The sequence below is a fragment of the Pinus tabuliformis genome, chromosome 8 (assembly GCF_031772625.1).
Source record: "Pinus tabuliformis cultivar Carrire ecotype Pingquan chromosome 8, CPIR1, whole genome shotgun sequence".
Taxonomy (NCBI): Eukaryota; Viridiplantae; Streptophyta; class Pinopsida; order Pinales; family Pinaceae; genus Pinus; species Pinus tabuliformis.
In genome coordinates this window covers 1,506,336,252-1,506,360,707 of record NC_142294.1, presented here as the reverse complement: position 1 = coordinate 1,506,360,707, position 24,456 = coordinate 1,506,336,252, and the positions used below count along the sequence as shown (strand labels likewise).

General features: G+C 38.9%; 1 protein-coding gene across 1 annotated transcript; it reads left to right on the top strand.

Moving 5' to 3' along the window:
* Nucleotides 1-7,796: 7,796 nt before the first annotated feature.
* On the top strand, nucleotides 7,797-8,689 carry LOC149241570 (pathogenesis-related protein 1A-like). Its single transcript, XM_089367549.1, has one exon. It carries the CDS (start codon nucleotides 7,880-7,882, stop codon nucleotides 8,360-8,362), a length of 483 nt encoding a protein of 160 aa, XP_089223675.1. The 5' UTR covers nucleotides 7,797-7,879; the 3' UTR covers nucleotides 8,363-8,689.
* Nucleotides 8,690-24,456: the final 15,767 nt, after the last annotated feature.

Genomic DNA, 24,456 nt, shown 5'->3' with positions numbered 1-24,456 from the left:
GGATGGTGTTCCATGGGTTGAGACTTGAGTATGCCTTGGAAGGCAACTCAAATTTTATAGCCTGGAGGGACAGGATGGAGGGTGTCTTAGAAGATAATGGCTTGAAGGAATTCATTGATCAAGAAGTCCCCAAGCCAGTAGCTACGGATGCAAAGAAATTGGCCGAATGGAAGAAGTGTGTGGTGAAGGCAAGGCGAATAATCCTTGAGGGATTTCGAGACCACATTGTCTCGAGTCTCCATGGAAAGGAAACTCCATAGTGGAAAACATTGACGAACTTGTATCAGAATAGAAGTGATTAAAGGAAGTTGGCACTAAAGGATAAACTTCGTAAAATCCAGATGGAAAAAGGTGAGATGATTCCAAAGTACTTGACCAAGTTCACTCAATGTCGGGATGTACTTGGAAGTGTTGGAATAACAGTTTCCAACGAGGATATGGTGATCCTTGCTCTTCTTTGACTCCCAAAGAGTTGGCATAGTTATTAGGACTCTGTCAGTGATTGGGAGAAGTTGCCGGATTGGGAACGACTATGGTCGGATTTGATGAAAGATGAGATCAGGAAAAACACTAGGAATGGCTATTCTCAAAGACTGATGATGAAGATAATTGTACCTTATCGATTAAGGCAAGGAAGGGGAAAGGTAAATTTTATCATTCCAAATTAGATTCTTATCATGGAGGTAAGAAGAAGGACATGATGAAAGTTAAATTCTTTCATTGTCACAAGATGGGCCAATTTGGTACAAATTGTCCATTGAAGAAGTCCAAGGAGAAGTCCTCAGTAGGAGTAGCGGGTGAGGCTTTGGCCTCCCAATTTGAATTGGATTTTCCCTCATTGCATGCATGGTGTCTTCAATTATGGGAAGTGTGGGCACTACTACTTTTCAGAGGGATCATGTGGCTCCACTCACCTTGAAGAATGTTATGCATGTACCCAGACTGACAAACAACTTGTTATCCGTTGCCATGCTTGAGGAGAGGCTATGATGTGATCTTTTCGAAAGGAAAGGTGTTCCTTAGACACATAGCCACGGGTCAAGTAAAGAAGATAGGGATTTGAGTTCAAAATCTCTATAAGATAGAGGTAGAGGATTGTGCTTCTTTAAGTTCAAAAGTAGAAAAGATGTTGAGCTGAGACGTTGGTGCATTGTGGCACAGGTGATTGGGCCACTTGCATCATGGGGCTTTGAAGTTATTGCAGCAAATCTCTATCGGTCTTCCCAAAGGCACGCTTGCGCAAGTTGATACATGCAAGGGTTGTACTTTGGGAAAATACACCAAGTCTTCCTTTGGATATAGAGACAATGAAGAAGAGTCTATTATGGAGAGAGTCCATTCAGATGTGTGTGGACCATTCTCAATAGTATCCACTGCCAAAAATAGGTATTATATTATATTTGTAGATGAATATTCTCGTAAATGTTGAATATTTTTCATGTAGATAAAGGATCAAACATTCACAAAGTTTTGCAAATTCAAAGCATTGGTCGAGAAAGGATCAAGAAAGAAGGTTAAAGCTCTATGGAGTGATAACAATGGAGAATATGTGTCCAATGAGTTTAAGAACTTCTGTGTAGTAAAAGGGATTAAACGAGAGGTGACGACACCTCGTAACCCTCAACAAAATGTGGTTGCCAAGAGGAAGAACAGGAGCATAATAGGGGAAGAAAGGGTGATATTGCATGATCAGGGCCTACCACTACACTTGTGGGCTAAGGCATTCAACACAGTGGTTTATGTTTAGAACCGTGGTACACATCGGATACTTTAGAGTAAAACACCAGAGGAAACTTACTCCGGTAAAAGGCCAAATGTTGGTATCTTCAGGATTTTTGGGTCATCAGTTTATTTCCATGTGACCAAATATGCACCAAAGAAGCTTGAGCCAACAACAAAGTTGGGGATCTTTGTGGGGTACACTGATACTCCCCACAACTATCGGGTGTACATGCAAACCAATCGAATGAAAGTGGTTCACAGGGATGTCAATTTTGATGAGGAGAAAGCCATGCGAGTATCCCTTGAGAGGGAGCTTGAGCTACATGCGAAGGAGTAACTTTTAGTTCCTAAGGTTGAGGAGCCTCAGATTGATGTGGAGTAGCCACATGCAGAGGTTCCAGGAGTGGAGACATCCACTCAGGCAGAGTCTTCCAGAGAGGGAAGAAAGCACATTAGAGAGGCTAATAGATTGTTGGATGATGCATGAGAGAATGTGGGAGCACCCTCTTCCCAGCAAAGACGGAGGAGGTCATTATAGAGGTACACTAGATACATGACATTGATGGGTGCATGTGTTGTAACAAAGCCATCTTCCTTTCAAGAAGCAGTGCAACAGCCAGTTTGGGTTGATGAGATGGTGGAGGAGTGTGACTCCATAGTTAGAAACAGTGTTTGGGATGTGGTCTCGAGACCGAATGTCAAGTCATTTGTGAGCTCCCATTGGGTTTACAAGGTAAAACAAGCTGCAGATGGTAGTGTGGAGAAGAATAAGGCCATATTTGTGGCATGTGGCTTTTCATAGGTAGAGGGGATTGACTATGATGAGACCTTTGACCCTGTTGCAAGGTACTCATCAATCAGATCTATTTTGCATTATTAGCACAAATGGGTTGAAAGATCCATCAAATGGATTTGAAGACTACCTTCCTCAATGGCATGATTGAAGAAGAGGTGTACATAGAGTAGCCCAAAGGTTTTGAAACCTTAGACTGTGAGTCACATGTGTGCCAACTCAAGAGAGCATTCTATGGGCTGAAGCAAGCACCTCGTGCTTGGTACACCATGATAGATAGCTACTTCAATGGGTTGGTCTTCATGAAGAGTGAAGCAGATGTGAACCTGTATCACTTAGTGGTGGAAGATAAGCTTTTGACCATTGTATTTTATGTAGATGATATCATACTGACAGGTGATGAGAAAATCATCAAATTTTGCAAGGAGGATCTTGCAAGAGAGTTTGAGATGAATGACATGGGGCTCATGCATTACTTTCTTGGCACGGAGGTATGGCAGAGAGATGGGGAGTTGTTTGTTTCTCAAGGCAAGTATGCCAATGAGATACTCATGAGATTCTGCATGGAGAGCAGTAATGACTCCTCTAGTTGGTAGCTGGAGGAAGGAGGATGCTAGTTCAATAAAAGTAATGGAAGCTATTGTTTACAGGTAGATTGTGGGTTCACTCATGTATTTAGTGAACACACGACCAAATATGTGTTATGTAGTCAACTTGCTTATTCAAGCGATGGTTAGCCCGACCATGCTGTATTGGAAGGCGACAAAGCATGTATTGAGATACCCCAGAGGCACTACTTAGTTTGGGTTGTGGTACATATGGATAGAGGGAGTGAAGATTCAAGGCTTCACCAATGCAGATTGGGCAGGGAGTCCATCTGATAGGAAGAGAACATCAAGAGGGATCTTTAGTATTGGGTTAGCTGCATTTTCTTAGTATAGCATGAAATAGAGATCAACTGCATTCAGTTAGGCAGAGATAGACTAGATGGCTGCAAGACAAGCAACATGTGAGGCTATCTCGATGAGAAAGATCCAGGTTGGTTTGTTTGGTCAGTAGATGGATCCGATAATGATTTATTGTGATAATCAGAGTTGTATCAAACTCTCTGAAAATCTAGTGTTTCATGATCGATCCAAGCATATAGATATCCCTTATCATCATCCCAGAGATTGTGTATTAAGTTGATCATGTTGTTAGATTACATTCTCACGGAGGAGAAAGATGGTGACATCTTGACAAAAGCATTGCCAAGATGTAAATTCGAGTTTCACAAAGACAAAATCGAGGTAGTGGATAATCCCTTTCTCATTGAGATGGAATGCTGAGAAATGGCAACAAGAAATTCCAGTTTAATTTGTCCTTGAATTAAACTGTGAATTAAAATAGAATCCTTTTCTCATAGCAATTGGAAAATAATTAATTAAATTTAATTAAATTAATTAATTTAGGAAATTCGGATTGGAAGTTTTTTAGAAGACATGTATATGTTCTCCCTAACTTATAAGAGTTAAGGATGAGTTATGAATGTGTTGTAATTAGTTAACTTAGTTTATTAAGTCCAGTTAAATTATTTCCAATCAGTTTCAAGAACTAATAGTGAGTAAACAATCAGTGGGGAAACTAGTGACCTAATTAGTGTTACTCTAGTTAACTGAAGATTCCACCATCAGAAACTCATGCATGTCGATTTTGAGAATTAAGTGAAGATTCCACCATCAGAAACTCATGCATGTCGATTTTGAGAATGACCCAGTTGAGACTAGAGTGTAGGGAAAGTGTACTATTTTTTATAGATTTTTCTGAGTTGCACTGATAGTGCATGCAATCAGGAACTGGAACTGATCCTTTAGGGATTGCACTATTTTTAGAGGCTTTATTTTCCTTTAAATACAAGCTATCCTTCATAGGAATGAGACATTGGAATAGAGACTTGGAGAGCTTCTGAATTGGCTAAGCTTTGGCTTTGAGATTGCTTATGAGTTGGAGATTGAATTTGCTGAGTGCTGTGATTGTTCTAGAGAGAAAAAACATTGTAATTTCATCTTGATATTCTTGATTAATACAAAACAGATAGTGGGGTTTTGAGCTGTGGCTTTCCCCGAATATTTATTGTGTTATGTGCCTTTGATTCTCTTCTTCTATTGATTATTGTTTTCTCAATGTTTATGGGCTTCTGCTGTAAATAGTAGAAGTAGATTCTTGTCTCTTGTTTTACTAGATTACATGAGCTTGTGAATCTATAGGTTTTTCTCCAGTAGGTCTTATTTTTTCCAATTTATGTGTATAAAAACTAGAATTAGAGGAATTTTATTGTAAAGGCAACTATCTTGATTGTAGAGGAATCTAGAGTGTCAAGCTGTAAATATATTTTGAGATAAGTGTTTGTAAACTTTTGACAAGTGTTTAACTTAAATATTGGGTAGTTTTACATAAATGTCAAATTTTTTCCCGAGAAATAAAAATTGTATATGTGTAAATGTACAATAATATAGTTGAAAGTTTTTGTAGAAGAGAGAAGAGATCGAGAAGTGAGCCTTGCCACTTTCTCTATAAATATTTTCTTTATATTTATTGGGATGGGCATGATTTTTTCTATCCATATCTATGTCTGAATGTATGTACATTAAAGAAAAGGGATGTCGTATTATAAGGTTCTCTTCGGAGAGAGAATAATTATCCAAAGACGATGATGGTAATCGAAAGCAGTTAAGCTTGCGTCAGAAACTATCATGAAACTCTGGAGTAGCATCATCAGTAGGCCAATATCTTAGTATCACGCATTGAGAGCGTGTGAAATTAAATCGATGATTGTTTGTTGAATCGATGACCTCTATTCTTTACTGGAGAGACACCACGAGATAGCAAGGTGTGAGCAAGAGAAAAAAAAAATCTTTAATTTGTTTTTAGCATGAGAAGCTTGAGTCCCTTTCGTGCACTGGATATATATGTGAAACTTTTTGAGTTATTTTAAGTTGAGAATTTTTGTTCAAATTACCTAGGTTATTATAATATGTTGATATTTATTGTTATAATGGTTGTGTGGCTATGAATGTGGCTATAATGATTTTACAACATGGTTTTGTGGTTATGAATTATAATAGGTTGATATTTATTGTTATAATAGTTGTGTGGTTATGAATGTGGTTACAATGATTTTACAACATGGGTTTGTGGTTATGAATGTGGTTATAATGATTTCAAATTTTGTTAAGAAGATGTTGGGTGTTACAAATCCATGTATTCATCTTATTCTATTAGTTATTATATAGTTAATATTGTAATTTCATAATTGTATTAGGTAAATGTAAAAAAAAAGTATATATTAATATGATGTCTTTTGTCATTTGATAATTTGCATAGTAATTTTATAATTATAAATGTGAAAAATAAACATATATTTGAAATTCTATTGATTGACTTAAAAAAATAATAAAAATATACAAACATCTTTCATTTATAACAATAAAATAAAAAGCTAAATTAAAAACTAAATAAATTAACCATAAATTTGAAAATTTTTATATAACTTAATTGATTTGATCAAGATTAGACACCTATAAACTTAAAATAATTCCTTTTGTTCAAGCTTTGAGTACCTAGCGGTCTTAACAAGTTAAAATAAAAATGTAAACTCATAAATTGTAATAATCTTTCTTAAAGGTGAGCCACTTATTACTCCAAAAGTCAATTAATTGTTGGAACAAAATTACTTTTCTCAGGTAACCATCGACTCTGAAATCTTTCAAAATATTTTACCAATTTAACATTTTGATAAAATCAATGAAAATAAAAAAATTAAAATAAATCGATTATTTCATCAAAATATCTAATAAAGTAACTCCAAGCTGTGAAATCTTAGAATTCCGTTGATGAAGAAATTTTTATAATTCCATTGGTGTTAATGAAAAAAAATAATTATACATGATTTTTAATAAATAGATGATTAGGGTTCGCATGGGGTAGGTCAAGTGGCAATGGCCGTGGAAATGAAGTCTCACCGAACCGGAGATCTTGGGTTCGATTTTTGTGCTACCCTCCCTGGAAATGGGGTGAATAACGGACATGTAAAATCTCGAAAATGAGAAGGTCCCACCTAAGGTTACAAAAAAAAAGATGATTAGGGAAAAGTTTACCATATCTTTGAAGATTATTCAGCTGTTCTATGGCCCAGGAAGAAGTGCAATGGACGGCATTCGAAAAGGGTTCAATTAATGAGTAGGGAATAGTTTACCATATCTTTGAAGATTATTCAGCTGTTCCATGGCCGAGGAAGAAGTGCAATGGACGGCATTCGAGAAGGGTTCAGTCGTATCGGATTGAGATGCAAATATGTGGATGTTAAAAATTGAGGCTCAGAAGTCTCAATTTGATCGAACCGTCAAAAGAAGATGCCATTAAAGATGCCAGCATCTCACAATCCACTTGTGCTTTTAACCGATACATCCACTGGCTTATGTCAATTCCTTCACTTTCTTATCTTATCGGTACTGCTCATCCTTCTACGGAAGTACCATAAACTTGGTAAACCTATTAATAATCTACATTAAATATGGCTATCTTAGTTTCCACGTTATAGTGCACCAATTTTTGTTGGTCGAAAAGTCTTGCTAGCGCGCAGCGTACAAAATGTTTGCATTTTATTGGTTGAAATTTTTGCTCAGAAGAAACTAAATTTAGTAAAATAGTTTAACCAGCTCTGTAAATGTTAAGATTTTGATAAAATTTAGTAGAGATTTTTGTAAATTCAATTTATAGTTATCAAATTTCAAAATTTTAAGTGTTTAAATTTATTTGGATGATATTAAATTTATTTGATTCAAACACTGTTACTATTAATTTTTTTGAAATTGTTTTAGCCTACCAATTTTAAGTGCAATTCCTGAGCGCCTTTTGTAACGTCTTTTAAAATAAAATTGCTTCTTAATAGAGAGAGAATTTGATAGACAATTACCTATATCACAGCGTGATTTGATTTACTAGTCAAATATATAGAAACTGTCGAATTTGAGATATTCAATGAAAGTCTGGGTCTCCAACAACCGTGTCAAAATCAATAACAATGCGGAAGCGGGTCACAACATCTCCATGTTTCGCTATCCTCTTGCGTGATGAGATTCATGTCAGTCAAGGCTCGGCGTTCTTCTAGATTGAGGTATTCCGCTTCCCAACGTAAATGAAGCCCAACGTAGATGCCATACATCTTCCCCGTATCTTCTCTCATATTGTCGAAGCGATATGTGGTTGAGAATTGCTATAAATATACCTAATTGCTTGCTTGTTTTCTCATATTGAATTGAGTGAGCGGCGAGTGATTTCATTCATTCTTTTGGGATTGAAAGTTATTCACTTAATTTTGTCAATATGAAGTGGTTTTTCATGTATGCTGTTTTTCTGCTAATCACATGCTACTGCGGGGTAGGGCAAGGGCAAAATGTGCAACAGCAATTCTTATCTCCTCACAATGACGCAAGAGCCCAAGTGGGTGTGGAGGCTCTGGTATGGGACGATACCGTCGCGGCTTACGCACAAAAGTATGCGAATCAACGCATAGGAGACTGCGCTCTGCAGCACTCTGGTGGCCAATACGGAGAAAATATCTACGAGCAGTCGAATAAAGAAAACCCCGTGGGAGGTGCCGTGACGGCCTGGGTTAATGAGAAGAAAGATTACGATTACACTTCTAATACCTGCGCTGCAGGTAAAGTATGTGGGCACTATACTCAGGTCGTGTGGAGAAATTCCAAGAGACTCGGCTGCGCTCAAGCTCAATGCAACAGCGGCTGGATATTCGTTATCTGCAACTACGATCCCCCTGGTAACTATGTAGGGCAGAAACCATACTGAATTCTGACATCCCGACCTATCATATCGTATTAGTTTTCGTTAATTTCCTTCTAATATTTCGTGTTACTGTATCTCTTCAACGTCTGTGTACGTTGACGATGCTCGTAAGTAAATAATTGTTGCTTTTCCCATCAGAATAAGTGCCCTTATCGACAGCCTTTCCCGATTTCAAATGATGGAGTGTCACTTACTTAGAAACGCATAAATCGTTTGTATTTGGTGCTTCGATTATAAGGGACGATATACTGTTTTTATGTATTTAGTGACGTACGTAGATAAATCGTATGTGGTTCTGATTATAAGAGAGTACATATTGTTTTGTGTTTAGTGGAGTTCGCAGACAAGTATGGTATTAAGACGTGCGAATATGTTCTTAGTTCTTATTATTGGAGTGTTTTGTTTTGTATGCTTTTTTTAAATGAGTTGAGGAGATTTGAACTTTCAATTATAATTTATATATAATTTCATGCGGTGATTTCTATTTAAGCTGTTTTTCATGGAAGTATTGATTTTTTTTTTTACAATAAATATTATTAATTAATAAAATTGGAATAGTATTTTAAATTGCATTTTTTTTTGACAAGTTATTTGTGTTTAAACATGTTTGATTTTTGGTTGAGGACATCACCTGTCAAAATCAACCGAGATGTTAGTATGAATTTTTCGATTTTTAGATTTTTTTTGCCCATCCCTCTCCGTTTTAACTTGATCATTAATAGCTTGAACAAGGTAAATCACGACACCACTGTGTGAATTTGATTCCCTTTGTTTTGGAATCCTTACTCCTTGCCTTTTTAACAATGGACAAGTCTATTGAGGCCGAGGAGGAATTCCCTGGAGGGTTCTATTTGGTCGAAATTTGGATAAAAAAAAATTAATAAATTTGGTAGTGTTTAAATAATGTTTTTGAAAATTACAATGAATGTAATACCATCAAAAATTTATAGAGTATCCAAAATCTTGAAATTTAACAATTTTATTTTAGATTTACAAAATTACAAAAATATCTGGGAGAATTTATCAAAATATTACCAAAATTGTGATGATTTTTAAGCCCAAAAAGCCTGATTAGACTACGGCTTTAACAATTTCGTGATTGTTCTTCAAAAGATTATCCGTAATCTTCAAATACGTAAATTGTATATTAAATATTGGTAATATTCATGGAATATCTAGAAAATTTTGATGGTTAAATACAAGTGGTATAATAAATATTTTTATATAATATCTTCTCTTTAAATTATTGAATAATTATAAATAATTATAATTTTTAAGTAGACTTGGTGGTTAGGAATATGTTTGTTGTTTTTTTTTGTTTATCAAAAAATTTATATATTCAAATCTAAAAGGTAAAGTACATTTTTGTAGATATTGGTATTCAAGTGGACAAAGGTTTCTTGGTTCAGAAACAAGAGGATATCAAACATAAACATAAACTTGAATTTTATGTTAGTTGTGATTTTAAAATTACATTATTATCATTATTACATAGTAATATTTAATATTAATATATTCATTATAACTTATAATCGAAAGCAAAATGCCTATGCCATGTTCCTACCAAAATAAATTTAATTCTAGTTCAAAAACATGACAATTAGGATATATGTTTGTGAAAATAATATAATTTTCAAAATGGTGAGTACAAATCATATCATTATGACATGTACAACATTATTTAAACACACATGTCATGAAGTAAAAATAACATTCAAGTATTCCATTACAATATAAATAATTTTCAAAATCGTGAGTACAAATCATATCATTATGACATATACAACATTATTTAAACACACAAATCATATCATTGTGAAATGTAAAACAATATTTAAACACACATATCACGAACTAAAGATAACATTCAAGCGTTCCATTAAAATATAAATAAAGGTATTGATCATAAAGTTATCTTCATAAATATTTACACAACATGTTATAGAGGTCAAATGTTCCACCCCATTGTAATATATATTGCATAATTATCTCCATCTCAAGTTACCTAGTCCATGAGGACATAGAAACTCTTCATCTAATTGCTATTCACATATATAATCCAACATCAAAGAAAATATAATGACATGACTCCAACATATCCAACCACATGGTTCCTTGACTCATTATTCTACACAACCCAAGCGATAAGATTTACTTCCTTCCACTATTGTCCCTTATAAAATCGCCACCCCCTTTAAGGATGTACTATAGACCTACCAATAATCTTTGAGCTATAGAATTTAGGAAATTAGTTGCAAAAAGATTTCTTGCAGCCAACATAACACATACTCCTTGAATAATTTCTCAATAGAAATCATTGATAAACATAAAATCCTTATTCTCCACATAAATTTAAATGTCAAGAACAAGTATTAAATCTCATTTTTGTATATATACTTTTTCCTATCACTAAATATATATTTTCTTCACTTTCTATAATTACAAAAGTATTTTTTGAAAGTTGTTTTTTATTCCACTTAAAATTCTTTTTCCTTCTTTTTTCATGCTTCATTGCTCTCACTCTTCCCAAAAATGATTATGCTAAGATTGTGCTATCATAAATGACATGATTAAGATTGTGCTATCATAAATGACATGATTATCACATTAAATTCTTACACATTAGTATTTTGCACCATAGTTTAATAACTAGATGAGATGACACTTTCACTACCCTCACACATGGAATTAATGATTAGGCTTGTTAAGTCAATGAAGATTTATGGAAAATAACATGGGATTCTATCCAAGTTAGATATCCCCTTTATTTCGCTTCCTTCATATCGTTCTTTATTTGATAATGTATTCCATTTTATTTATTTTAATGAAAAATATTTATGTATTACATCACATTAACATCAACTATTTATCATATATACAAATAAGCAGTTCTATTTTAGAAATTAAAACTGAAATATTTCAAAATCACTATAATTATTAAAAACAATGCTCCTCAAATATAATACTTAACCTAACTACATGAAATAAAGTGTAAATTATATATTACTATATATACTTTAAAATAATAAGTCAATATAAATGTTTTAGTTTGTAAATCCAACTAAGTCTTTTCATGATTCCACTATCAAATCTCTCCCATTAGGCATATTAGGCATATGTTGGTGTCAGTATTTTATTTTATAAATCTATAATCTTGCACGGTAATCCAATCCTTCCATATGGCCCAGATGTATTAAAAGGATTATAAATATCATATTGTGGCATAATTTTATTATTAGGCATATGTTGGTGTCAATATTTTATTTTATAAATCTATAATCTTACATTGTAATCCAATCCGTCGATATGGCCCAAATGTATTGAAAGGGATTATAAATATCATATTTTGAGATAATTTTAATATCTCAGGATTATAAATATCATATTTTGAGGTAATTTTAATATCTCGTTTGCTACTATCTCGTGTGAATATTTTTTTTTGTTTATAATAACGTGAATATTTTTTTTTGTTTATAATAACGTAAAATATTGTACCATTAATCTTCATAACCCATATTTTCATCCAAATGTTATTACTAATTTGGAATACCTTCTTTCGATAATGTTTTGGGAAGAAGTCTATGTACACGAACTAATGTGGGTAGTTGGTGTTTTTATCCAAATTTATAAAAAACAAAATAAAATCTAAAACATAGGGATAAAATGAATTTTTTCTTCCATAAATAAAAAATTTTAAAATTATTTATATGAAGAATGAAAGCAAACTAGCTTAAATAGTGGTAACTTATTTATGAGAAATAAAAGTAAGCTAGGTTAAATAGTGGTAACTTATCTATGAGAAGATATGTGACAACTATTTTCCCTCCTCAATTATGTCACAATGAGGTTATCAGGACTTTTTATCATGAAGAAACAATGATAAATCCTAAGCATCCAAAACTATAACCCTAGGAGATGAAGTGCCAAAGGCTTATGGACCTCGACAAGGTTATTTGGAACACAACTTTATGGGGTCATAACTTTGGCATATGATCTTCGATTAGTGTGCACAATAGTCCATTGGAATGGTCTATCCAAGGAGGACGAATTTTAAATATCAACCATTCTATGACTATCGTCAAGCCATTTTCCCAACAAAAGTTGTTTAGAGCCTTGAATGGGCTCCAAAAGTTCAAGACGTGTAAACTAGCAAAAATATAAAACTACCAAAGTAGGAAAAATGTGTTGTGAGCCAGTGGAATAACTGGGCGGTCATAAATATCCACCTAGATCACTTTCTATTGATGTATGGCACAGAACATCAATCCTCTTCTATAACAATTACAATATTAAGAAAAAATATTTTACTCGTTTCCCTTATTCTTCATGGAACAATGAATCTAACCATATAAAATACTATTGATTTGAGGCTTCTGCGATCTATATTTTGTGAGGTGTTATTTTCAGAGTCATCACATTCATATTTGTTATAATCGACATTTTGAACCAACCTAAGTGATTCATCATCAGGATTAGATCTGATGGGGTTCTAACTTTTTCTCTCATGGATCTAACCGTGATGATGAACCATGGAGGTTGGTTCGAAACATTGATTATAACAAATATGAATGTGATGACTTCAGAAGATAACACCTCACATATAAAATACCTACAAAAAAACTATTAATGTTAAGGGAAACATATTCCTAATCATGTTTGTGTGCTTACACATATATAATTAAGACATGAACAACTATTTCTATTCATTATCCCCATTCAAGAATTAAACAATCCACTTAGACTATATGGTAATGTATTGTAGTTTAATTTTAACGAGTCAAGTTAAACCCCATGATTGGAAAATATACATACATCTTATAAAAATCATTGGTAAAATGAAATGTGAACCATGATAATCCTATTTGGATCTTTTCGAATTATTTTAAATGGGCAACAAAATTCAGCTAGAAATAAATATAGCAAATTTAAATATTCTTGAGAATTTCTGTCATGAACAATCACTTTGCAGCCTATGGGAAGTTCCTATTGATGGTGTTGGACCTGCCAACATGTCAAGTGATCTCCCTCATAAGAAGTCTCAACTAGAACTCAAACCATTTGGAGTAGGAGTCCCAACGGTCGGTAGTAAAGTTATGCCTTGATTGCGATAGCATGCATAGGTAACTGTGATATCTTTATCGGAAGCAAGTGTGTGACCTTGCAGCAAGTCAAGTGAGATGCATGGGGTTTCTAACACATGGAGAGGGAAAATGAAGTGTGTCCCTTAGAAGCCTGTAAAAGTACGTAGCCTGAAAGGAACACATGAGTTGAATGACATCACAAGTTGGAATAGTTCACAATCCAAAGTGTCGGGTTAAAGCAACAACTCAACTTCAACTAGATTCATACAATCATATGCAAAATAGTTCATACACAAATGTGTAAGTTAAACAACATACATTGCTAAAGTAACCAGAATAGTCAAACTATAATAAAGAAATATGCATGAAGACGTGTTGGCTCTGTTATATTATATAAAGTGAAAGTTGCATCCATACATACACGATTGACAGCCATTATCCCCAATAGTGGAACATTACAGTCAACACCGCATGCTCCTTCAAAGAGATGTACTTGCTCTATGTTGTGGGGAAGCCAAGGCTTGTCAAAATACTCTCCAATCCTCCTCTAATCAATACCTAGCCAAAATATTATCTCCCAAAAGCATGTTCTATGAGTTATGAGGTTCTCTATATAACAAAGGGTGGGGTGACCCTTGACATTCCCCTTTGACTCTTGGACTAATCTCATGACTCTTCGACTTCATTACATATAACTATTTACATTACATATGATTATTTGTATTCCACTAATGAAACTTGGAATTTCACTTTACATTACATTTTATTACAACAGATACGACTCATAGTAGTGAGGTGGCTGAGAAAACTCATGACACAACTTGACATGACACTGCTGACATGTACTGGTTGATTGTGGTGTCCATGTCAAGCTGTTGCGCTGTTGAGTGATAAATGTGTTCTTTAGTGTGCTTTGTCTTAACCCCTTCATAACTTGGTGTTGCGGGGTATCCAATGGTCTTGGTCTCTGCAAGAAGGTTCCGTGCATGTACTCCTTTCACTTGCTGCTCGATGTGATTTTTATGTCCATCTAGCTACAAGCAAGTCTTCTATGATGCGCCCTTTCTTCATCCCATTCATCTTATCGTCATGTTCCATCAATGTACTTGTTCCTGCAATTCACTCATGAAAGGACGAGATCAAATATGAAAATCTCCTAGTCTAGCTTGATGCATTGTTTTCTATGTTCGGGTCCAGCTGACTAGGAGGGAGGATAGGACAATGAAACTGTGTAGAGCATAGGTTAGGCTGGGAAGAGGGATTTCAGAGATTGGTCTGCATTGTCGGGAAAAGATACGCAGTGATCATTGGGAGGCAGAAAAGGATAGTGAAAGTCATGAGTGTCAACTGCAAAATGGGATCCTGAGGGGGACAATTTCTACGCAATTTCCAGAGGGAGGATAGAGCAGGGCTGCAGAGGGACTTGTTGCACAATCTTCAAGGATAAGATAGGACATGCCATTTAGGAGACCAGCTGGGAATTATGCACAATTTCTTGGAGTAGTGTAGAGAAAGCAAGCAGAGGATTTTCCGGACAAGACTGTTCAATTTGTGGAGACAGTGCAAAGCAAGGAAACAGAGGCCTTGCTGATCATGACTGCATAGTTTTTGAAGGCATTGTGGGGCAGGCAGCAGGGGAAACAGCTAGCCATGTCTAGGAAGTTTTGGAGGGTAGTGCAAACCCGGGTCTCAGTGCAGTGCAGGTTTCCGACAAACCAGAGGGAAGATTTACAACTATGCTTGAGAAATGCAGAGTTTAGTTTGGGACTCGAGGAAATTTCTGCGTAGTTCTGGGAGGCAGACAAGGTACTCACTTCCAGGATTGCATAGTACAATTGACCTTGAGGAAAACTTGAGGTACTACACAATTCTGGGTAGCAGAACAGGTTCACTAAGGGTTGAGACTACACAGTGCCGCTTAGTCGAGGTTTGACTGAGGGAGGTTGTCCAGTCGAGTAGATTTTCAAAAAAATGGCTAAGTGTCGAAAGAAAGTGAATTTGTGCAGACTGACAATGTGATCATACAGATAGAATATTTTGATGACAAGACAACATAAACCAACAAGAAAAAGCATGTGCTCGGTGAGACTGTCTTAAATCTAAGAGAAATAAGTGTGACACTTGAGATATGCCTTTGGACGATTGTGACGACACTTGCACGATTGTGCTTACAACTTTGTGTGTGAGTGCAACCAATGTTCACAGAGCGAAGACAACTCATGCACACAAAGACAAACCTTCAAAATGACCAGAGCAATTTTGCAAGCATGACAAAGTAATCCATATGCCAAAAGATGACCGGTGGTCCAACAAGCGACTGGGAGTAAGACACATAGAAGAAACACATGGAACAACTTTTAGTGCTTACAACCATCCATGTCATTAACGACAGAATGATATGATTATGATCAACATCAATTCAATCTACACTAAGAGATGTATTTCAAAAATATGAGCTTTTCTTACTGTAGTTACCCTCTAGCGGGATATGCATCTATTGGTTTGTTGGGGCCTGACCCAGGTTCAGAGGTGATTTAGCAAAACAAATCCTAATACTACTGGCCCTCTCGGAAACAGTCCACAGAGCGTGGATTGAGGTCTCACCCGAAGTAGTATGGGAGGGTGCTAGAACTAGATTTCCACACCCTAGAGATGTCTGATGAATTCAAGTGGTCTGCGGTTTGACCTTGCGCACACTTTCCCGTACATCGTAGCCTGAGATGTTGCCTTTGTGTAGCCCTACTCAGGGGCCGAACGTTGTTATTACCCAAGTCCTTACTGATATTCCAATGTTAGTTGATTATCTTAGTTTACTTGCATGCTTTAAGTTATACTTAACAATATAAACCATTCATACAGGTGCACACAATAAATAAACAATATATTTGCAATTTATATCAAACATGCAATAACCCAAGAATAGATACATAGAATTAAGATAAAACTTCTCTATATTATTTTCTTCCTTAGTTACAAACTCGACTCTGCCCTATGCACTTAGCTGCAGGGGTCTGCACACTCAGCTACGGACTACTAGGCCTCTAAGCACTTAGTTGCAGTGCCTTCTCCCACCCTACAACCCAAGACACCCTTTGACACTTAGACTCTTTCTCTTTGCTTCTACTTCGCTCTGCTTAGTTCTCTTTTACACTGAGAGCCTCACTCTATTTATACAATCCCATGGGCTGTGGACCATGGGTAGATTGAGATTACATTACAAAACTAGGGCGAACAACCCTGTGACTGTATCATACATTTCGCGCTCCACACCCGTAATTCACAGAGTCTTTAAAACAATATCAGGTCAAAAATTGGGCTTTGAGCCCCAAAACATGCCTTGGGGGGATTCCACGCCCAAGAGGCCCCCAACACAAATATTGTGACTCGCCCTCCAGTCACTCGGTCGATGCGGTGATCTTGGCACAGAGTCCTTCCAACTGTTCTCGAACTATGTTGAGGTCCACAATGCACTCAGTTGCTGCTTGCTGGATCTGCTGCACCCGCTATTCTAAGACCTTTGTGTCTAGGGTGCTTCTCTGCATCAATGTGTGCATCTCTTGTATGTGTGCTAGCTTTCCTTTGATGTTTTCTGTGATAGTGAAGGCCTTGTCTATCCAAGGATGAATGTGCACTTTGAGAACTGCCTCCTTTTGTCGCGCCACATCCAGCTACTCCTTCAGTGCTTTGCCTTGCTGCATCCATGCAAGCCTTTGGGTGAGGACTGCTATCTGCACAATTCCTCGAACATTGTCGTATTGCTGTTGGAGTTCTCGTGCTTCTGTTTCCAAGCACTGGATGTTGGGGTCCTCCTACAGAGTCATGAGGAACTCAAGTGCTTGTTCCAACATGCCGATACAGTCTTGCACTGCACCTCTGATTTCCTCCAGTCCCACTGTGATAGCATTAACACACTCTTTTCTTACTTCTGGGGGAGTGGATGGCTACGCCTTTAACTGCAGCTCGATGATCTGAAGATTCAACTCCAGATGAACCTTTGTTGTTTCTTCCCTATCCTCATGGACTCCTATTGCTAACCTGTGGTTCTGCACCTCCGTTGGTAGATCTCCTGGGATGGCCAGCTCCAAGACACTGCGATGAGCATCGCCTACCACCTGGACCAACTGTTGATTTTGTGACACCAGTTCATTGTGCTATAAGCTGAGTTGTTCCATGTTTATCTTTTGTTCACTGAGGACTTGGATCGCGCAGCTCTCCCTAGCGCGCAGCTTTGTCGTTATCCCATCCTGTAATAGATATAGTGTCTCATGAGGAATGGCAGCCAGATTAAGGCCAAGACCTTTCATCATGCTAACAAAAAATCGATCGGCCTCATTCGATGTCACTAGGGCCCCTTCCGGCAACACTATCGTGTTTTCCATTTGTGCGCGCATCATCTGCTCTACTACCGAGGATCCTGCTGCGAGGTGGGTTGAAAGGATACCCACCTAAGGGGGCGCACTTGTAACTCTTACAACTGCACTCTGAGGGCCCCCAACACAGTCTGGTACTCGTGCATAAAATCATGAAGAGCCTCATTGGTGACATCGCGCACTATCTCGCCAATGTCATGCAGATCACCCTCAGTTAGGTTGATAGGGTCAATCGCCAATTTCGAGGCCTTGACCTTCTTCCTCAGTCCTGCTCCCTCTGCCGTGTGTGGGCACTTCAACTGTGTGGACGCAGTCCCTGGGTTCATGCTTCCTTTGCTATTTCTACTTCCTCTGCCTCCTACTCCTGCGAGGGCATTGCTTGGCCCTCTCCCACCTTCACGGTGGCTTCCTGTGATGCTACGACTACTTCTCTGGCCTGTCCTTGTTTCACGGATTTCTTTTTGGCTTCCCATGCTGCCCATACCTCAGCTGTGTCTGTTTCCTTCAACCATTTCTCGGCCAACTGTATGACGCATAGCTTGGCATCATCCTTTTTCTTCTGTGATACCGCCCTCTCGATTTCTGCAAGATCTGGGGTGCACCATTCAGGATGCCATGTCTCCAAAATAGTGAAAATGGCATCGTTAGTGCCTACAAATGGTAGCTTTATCCATTGCTTTGTTGGGTCCTTTCGTGCCCTGATAAAGATGTTGTGCATGTCTGCCTTAAATTCTGCAGAACTTTGGAGACTATTGTACATTGTGGGTGACAAGCGTGGCTTCCAGTTGATCCACATTTGGATGTTCATCTCCATGAACACCCAAAAGATCTTACTAGTGCGTATCCTTTTTGTATCCTTCGTGGCCCAGAGCGAAGCGTACTTCATGGCCTCTGGTAAATCTTTGTCAATTGTGGGCAATTGACTCTCCTCGAACAGTTCCCCTGCTACGAGCACTATGGATAGCAACAACCACGCACAGTGGAAGATTTTACCCTGCTCTTGGGATTCTCGACAATTCTGCACGAATTCCATGCAGAGGAATTCAGCCCAGTTAAATTGGACCCCCTTCGCGCACTGCTCGGCCAGTGCAATTACCGGTGCCAGTACTAGTTCCTCGTCTATGCAGCACTTTTGCATAACATTGCCTACCATGATTTGGGTTGCTACGCATACTGCTTTGTCCTTGATGCTAGAGATGGCATACCCCTGCTTCTTCTTATCCAGCTTGTACTTCGTCTTCATGTTCTACACGAGGGCCAAGTCACTACCCTTCCCTTCTGATATGGTCACGGGGTCCTTTCCTATGTATGGTAGCTAGGAAATGCGATGAATTAGGTCTGCCATGATGGGGATAGGCTCCTCCAGCCATAAATACCCATCATCCACCAGGCATAACAGCTGCCTGATGACAAAACTGGCTATTGGGGTGTGGTGGAAATGCGGCACCCATAGCAGGATTAGTAGCCCAGCCTTTTCCACTCTGCGTAGCCATTTCTGTGGCTCTAATGTTGTCATGACCCCCACAGTGCTCTGCTTCATGAGGTTCCCAGTCTCAAGGTGAGGGAAATTATCGTGGTCAATGAGGTCCCAATCTTCAAATTTCATGGTCCCTTCAAACATAATGCCATATGGGAGGAGCAGGGTTTGGAGTGAACTCTTGGTTTGATCCAGGTCCTTGGGCACTTTGGCCTTCCCTTTTCACAGGGGGACATATGCGGGCAATTTTGTCACAGACTGTGAAGGTTAAGTATCCTCCTCCATGCCTTCGTTTTCTTCCTCTGTGATGATAAGGGCTTTCAAATCTTCTTCTTCCTCATCTGTTTCTATCATGACAACTTCCCCTTCTCTTCCATTGATAGTTTGCTGCGCAGCAGGTTCCTCGAGGACATGTGTACAAGAGCCATTGCTTGCATATCCTTCTTGGGTCTTGGCCTACGCGGTGATTTGGGGATCTCTGCCACAACCTTAGCACCTTTTGGAACATCCTCCACAGTTGGGGTTTGTGCGGCCTTGTCAGCGGTTACCTCTTCTATTCCCAAACCATCCTTAGTCATTGTCATTGTACTTGGGTTGTAATCTGTCACTCACAAATTTAGAGGCTCAATTAACACTCGGCTCATAATGCTCAAGGCTATGTTCAATCACTCAATTCTCAAATGACTAAGTGTTGTTTGTTAGGCAGCCCTTTGTGTTTTATAGCACCTTTTGAATTCGAATTCGACCATTCCCCCCAATTCCAGTTCATTAATTCTTTCTTGGTGACATATTTTCCCAAATCTTGCCCATAAATTGCATCTTAAATGTCCACCACCCACTCCATTTGGCCTCAAGTCGATCATCCCATCATGAATAGTGACTTCAATGGTCACTTTCTGGCCAATCCACGTGGCAGCATAGTCCCGCATGCACAGTCACAGACCATGTGATTCTCCGCTTTTGCGTGCATCTCCAAAATCATGGAGCTCTCGGGCAGGATAGTTTATAGTCCTGCACTCCTTTCCAACTACCTAGAGTGCTAAGATTGACCTCCCCCTAGCTAGTCAGGTGGTTGCAACATCCGTTTGGGGTTCCATCCTATCCTCCATCATGGTTCTTGGAGAATCCCCACCCTCTATGGTTGCGCACTTCCTCATTTAAAACGTGCTACCCTGGTCCCTACACTTAGCAATATGTGGTCCAAGCCAGGGCATCAGACTAACCAATTCACGACGATAGTTCTCAAACTTGTTAGTATGATTGTACGCACCTTGCCTTACCATCATCTTCTAGCTTCTTGAGCTCCATGTCCATCAAAACGGCTTTCTCTCTTAATCGTACCCTTTCTGTTTTAAGTTCGTAAAGTCTAAGGTTTCCCTGTTGGATTTCTTCCTCAAGTCGCATGTGCTTTGTCCCTGGTGGCTCTGTGATTCCTTCTTTGTGGGCTTCACGAACCATCGTATCTACGGGTGTTGCCATGCGTAGATTAGGTGTTGCATGCTCCATAGGGATTATAGCATCTGCTTCATACTTTAGTGTCGAAACTGCTCGCGCAGTCATGGTTTTTCACATGGTCCTATAAGCCCATAGAACCGTTGGTACGTGCAGGTTCTAGTCAGCGCATCTCACATGGTGGATTGTGTTTGGTACTTCGCACACTTTGTCAAAGGCTTCCACGTGGATAATATTTTGCGCACTTGGTCTTACCATACTTCGTCGTTCGCGCCATTGTCTTGCCCGCTCTTGTTTGTTGGTTTCGTTTCCTATTGCGAGGATAGTGTGCGTTCATCTAGGTTGCGTACCATACACCTGTACCCATCTGGAGAGGTGGGTGTGCAAGATGTTTTGTCCATCATACCTGGCTTTCATCTGCATCTAAGGCTTTGCCAACCACATGAGCATCAACCTCCTGCACTCTTGCCAGTCCTTAAAATTCTGCTGGTGCATACCCCACCACTTTGCGAGCATAGCGTATAGTACCCATTTTAGAGTGTTAAAATGCTACTATTCTAGAACTTCTCTCTCAAACTTGTCTATGAAATCATCCACCACTGTCAACTCGTCATACATAGGCAGATCTCTTACCTCTGTTTTCATGCAGTGCAGTGACCTTATCATTATGTTGCAGTTGAGCGTGGTTACCTTGTGTAATTGGTTCTGCCATCATTCTATTTCCTCATCCGAGTCTGAGGTACAGGAGCTTTCACGCTCCCATGAAATCCTACCATCCATTGTAGGATTCACCCAATCCTGTTCCTGAGTAGTTATCTTGTAGATACAGTCTATATCATTGTCGCACACTGGCTCTGTATAGCGCGATCCTTCCGCAGGGTCTAAAGGTACCACTAGGCATAGTGACGTTTTCTTAAAAATCATCTTGCACTTCATTAGATTTATCACTCCATTCATGTCAGTGGCCCAATCTATTCCCAATAGCCTGGGATAGGGATTTCTGTCATCAAAAATCTCTATTACTTCGAAATATGCAAGCACTCTTGCACCTTTGATATCTACCATTATTCCCTACAATATTCCCATCGATAAGATCTTTTGCTGGTTCACCATTCATAATTGAATAGGAGACCATTGCGACACGAGCCTGCCCATGTGCTCCCATGTCTTCTTTGGTAGGACGTTCGCATCCAATCCCAGATCCAAAATCACTTGATCCATTTCATATTCTCTGATTTGCACAATCAACCTCATCTCCCTTCCTGTTCGTGTTGTGTGTTTCTCGAACTTCTAGACTACGCGTGGTTCCCCTGATCTAGCACATCAAGTGATGAGTTCTTGCATCCCCTTTATTGCTTTGCTGTCACGCAATAGCTTCATGCATGGTTCCAGAAAGCTAGTGAGCATTGATGGGTCCATCTCTGATTCTAGTTTGTCTTTACTGCCTGAAGTGGAGTCCTCCATGAAGCTCTTCTTAGCTTCTGTTAATGTCTTCTTCGCATGCTCCAAATGAAACTTTGGTTCCTTTGATGGAGCATTGTGAACCGAGGCACTCTCTTCAGGCTACTTTCCCTTGTCATCTCCTGTCATGATACCGCTTTAGAGAACGATTTTTACATTCGGGTCCTCCTTGTGTGGCTCAAACCTCATCATTTGTAGGTTCTAAGTTGGGGGAGGCTGGAGTGTTCCTTTATTGTGCAACCTGGCTATCAGTGTGGGGCAGTCCTCCATGTCATTATCAAACTGGGTACAATATAAACATGATTCTCTCATTGGATTTGTACAATCATGGGTGTAATGCCCTAGCCCTCTGCAATTGTAACAAATCAGCTATCTGTGACCCCATCCTGGTCCCAATCCACCTCGACCTTGTCTGTGCCCCTGAAATCCAATCCGCGCCATCCCTGCATTTTGATCGAGGGCTCATGTTTCGGTCTGAACTCTATAGGTAAGAGTTTGATCCATCATCAATTCATAACTTGTACAGGTACGCTCATCATGGCCTATTGACCTACAGAAATTACAGAACAACTGTTGGGACGTCTGCATATACTTCTGTAATAGGTGGTAGTTATTTGTAGGATGCTTCTCTCCTATATAACAAATCACGCACCATAATTCAGGTGTCATGCTCGGTCCTGCTTGTGCCTCTGGTCTCAATGGCATCGGCCCTCCTCTCGCTAGGTAGTTTTCGAAGATTGGACAATGGTCCTTGTCATGTCCTTGGCCTTTGCACTTTATGCACCATACCTGCTCACGTGCTTCTGGGCGGGCTGTCATGTCTTGTTTCAAGCTCTGCATCTCTAAACACAAGTTCTTCAACTGCGCATGGATCTATTGGACTCTCAAGTTAGGATCTTATATCGGCGTCTCATGCAGTCTCATTGCGATCTCCAATGCTTCGGCCTGAGTGGATAGCTTCTATTGTGACAACACAGTCCTTAGATGCGGTGTTAATGACACTATGAACCATGCGCGGTGTTGCCCATCTGTTAAGGTCATATTGGCTTCACGAATCATACCCTTCAATGTCTAATCTAGCTCCTAGGGGGTCTCACCTAGAAGCACCATGATTTCCTTAAACCTGATAATTAACTGTGTCTCTAATTTTGGCATGCTAAATTCCTTATTTAGCGTAGCTTGGATATCCGCAATTCTGGCGTTTGGATTGTCATTAGAATGCTTAATGTACCATGTTAGTGCACGATCCTACAAGGCGCTGACCAGTGTTTCTTTCTTTATGTTGTCATCCGTGACCCCTTGTGCTTCCTATACATCCTTTACTAAAAACCAAAATTGGTTTGAATCTTCATTCTCTACTCCTTTGAACACTAGCAACTTTATTGTGCTCACCATATTGAACTGTGGTGGTGGTAGAGGTGTTGTGGGCGGAGATGGGGGTGAACATGGTGAAACTGGTGGTGGTGTAGGTGGGGGTGGTATGCGCGGAATTCGCTACCTTATCAAACTGATCGCGCTTCTTTGTGAAACTTTCGTGAGCTCTTCCTCGCTTTCTCTTCGAGGTGAAATCAAGGGGCTTGTTTCTATCTCTGTGCTATCTTCATTTCTATAGATCCTCCCACTTCGTGTGGCCACAAACATCAATTTACTCGCATAACCCGCTTTTCACACAATAACATCTTAATCCAAGTGTTTAAAGATTTAACGTACTTACCTCGCGGTCCTTTGAGGAAGCGTCGTTCTGCCTTGCTGTACCTGACTGAAGTGTCTACCATGAACTCGGTGATAAACCCTCCTATAATTTGATCAAGCCAATGGTCCACAACACACGCGATATTATCTTCTGATGCTTCTAGTCTACGGACCAACTCTGGAGTCCACATAATAGATTTGTCAAGCCTACACCTTCCTTGACTGTCTGCTAAGTTCGTGATCCACTTGTACAACTCAGAGGGGAAGGACGCAAAGAAAATTTCCTGGATTTCGGTATATAAGTAGTGCTCTAACCACTCTTCCTTTGATACTCATGGATTCTTGTTTTCCTGCATCGCGAAGGTGTGAATTTTTTCGTCCAACCACCCTTCAATTTCTTTCTTTGTCAGATTCTAGTGACACGACATTAGACATCTCTTATGCAGATCCTGGTCCCGATAATGGAACCATTTTTTGGCTTGTTGGGGCCTGACCTAGGTTTAGAGTTGATTTAGCCAAACAAATCTTGGTACTACTAGCCCTTTCAGCAACAGTTCACGGAGC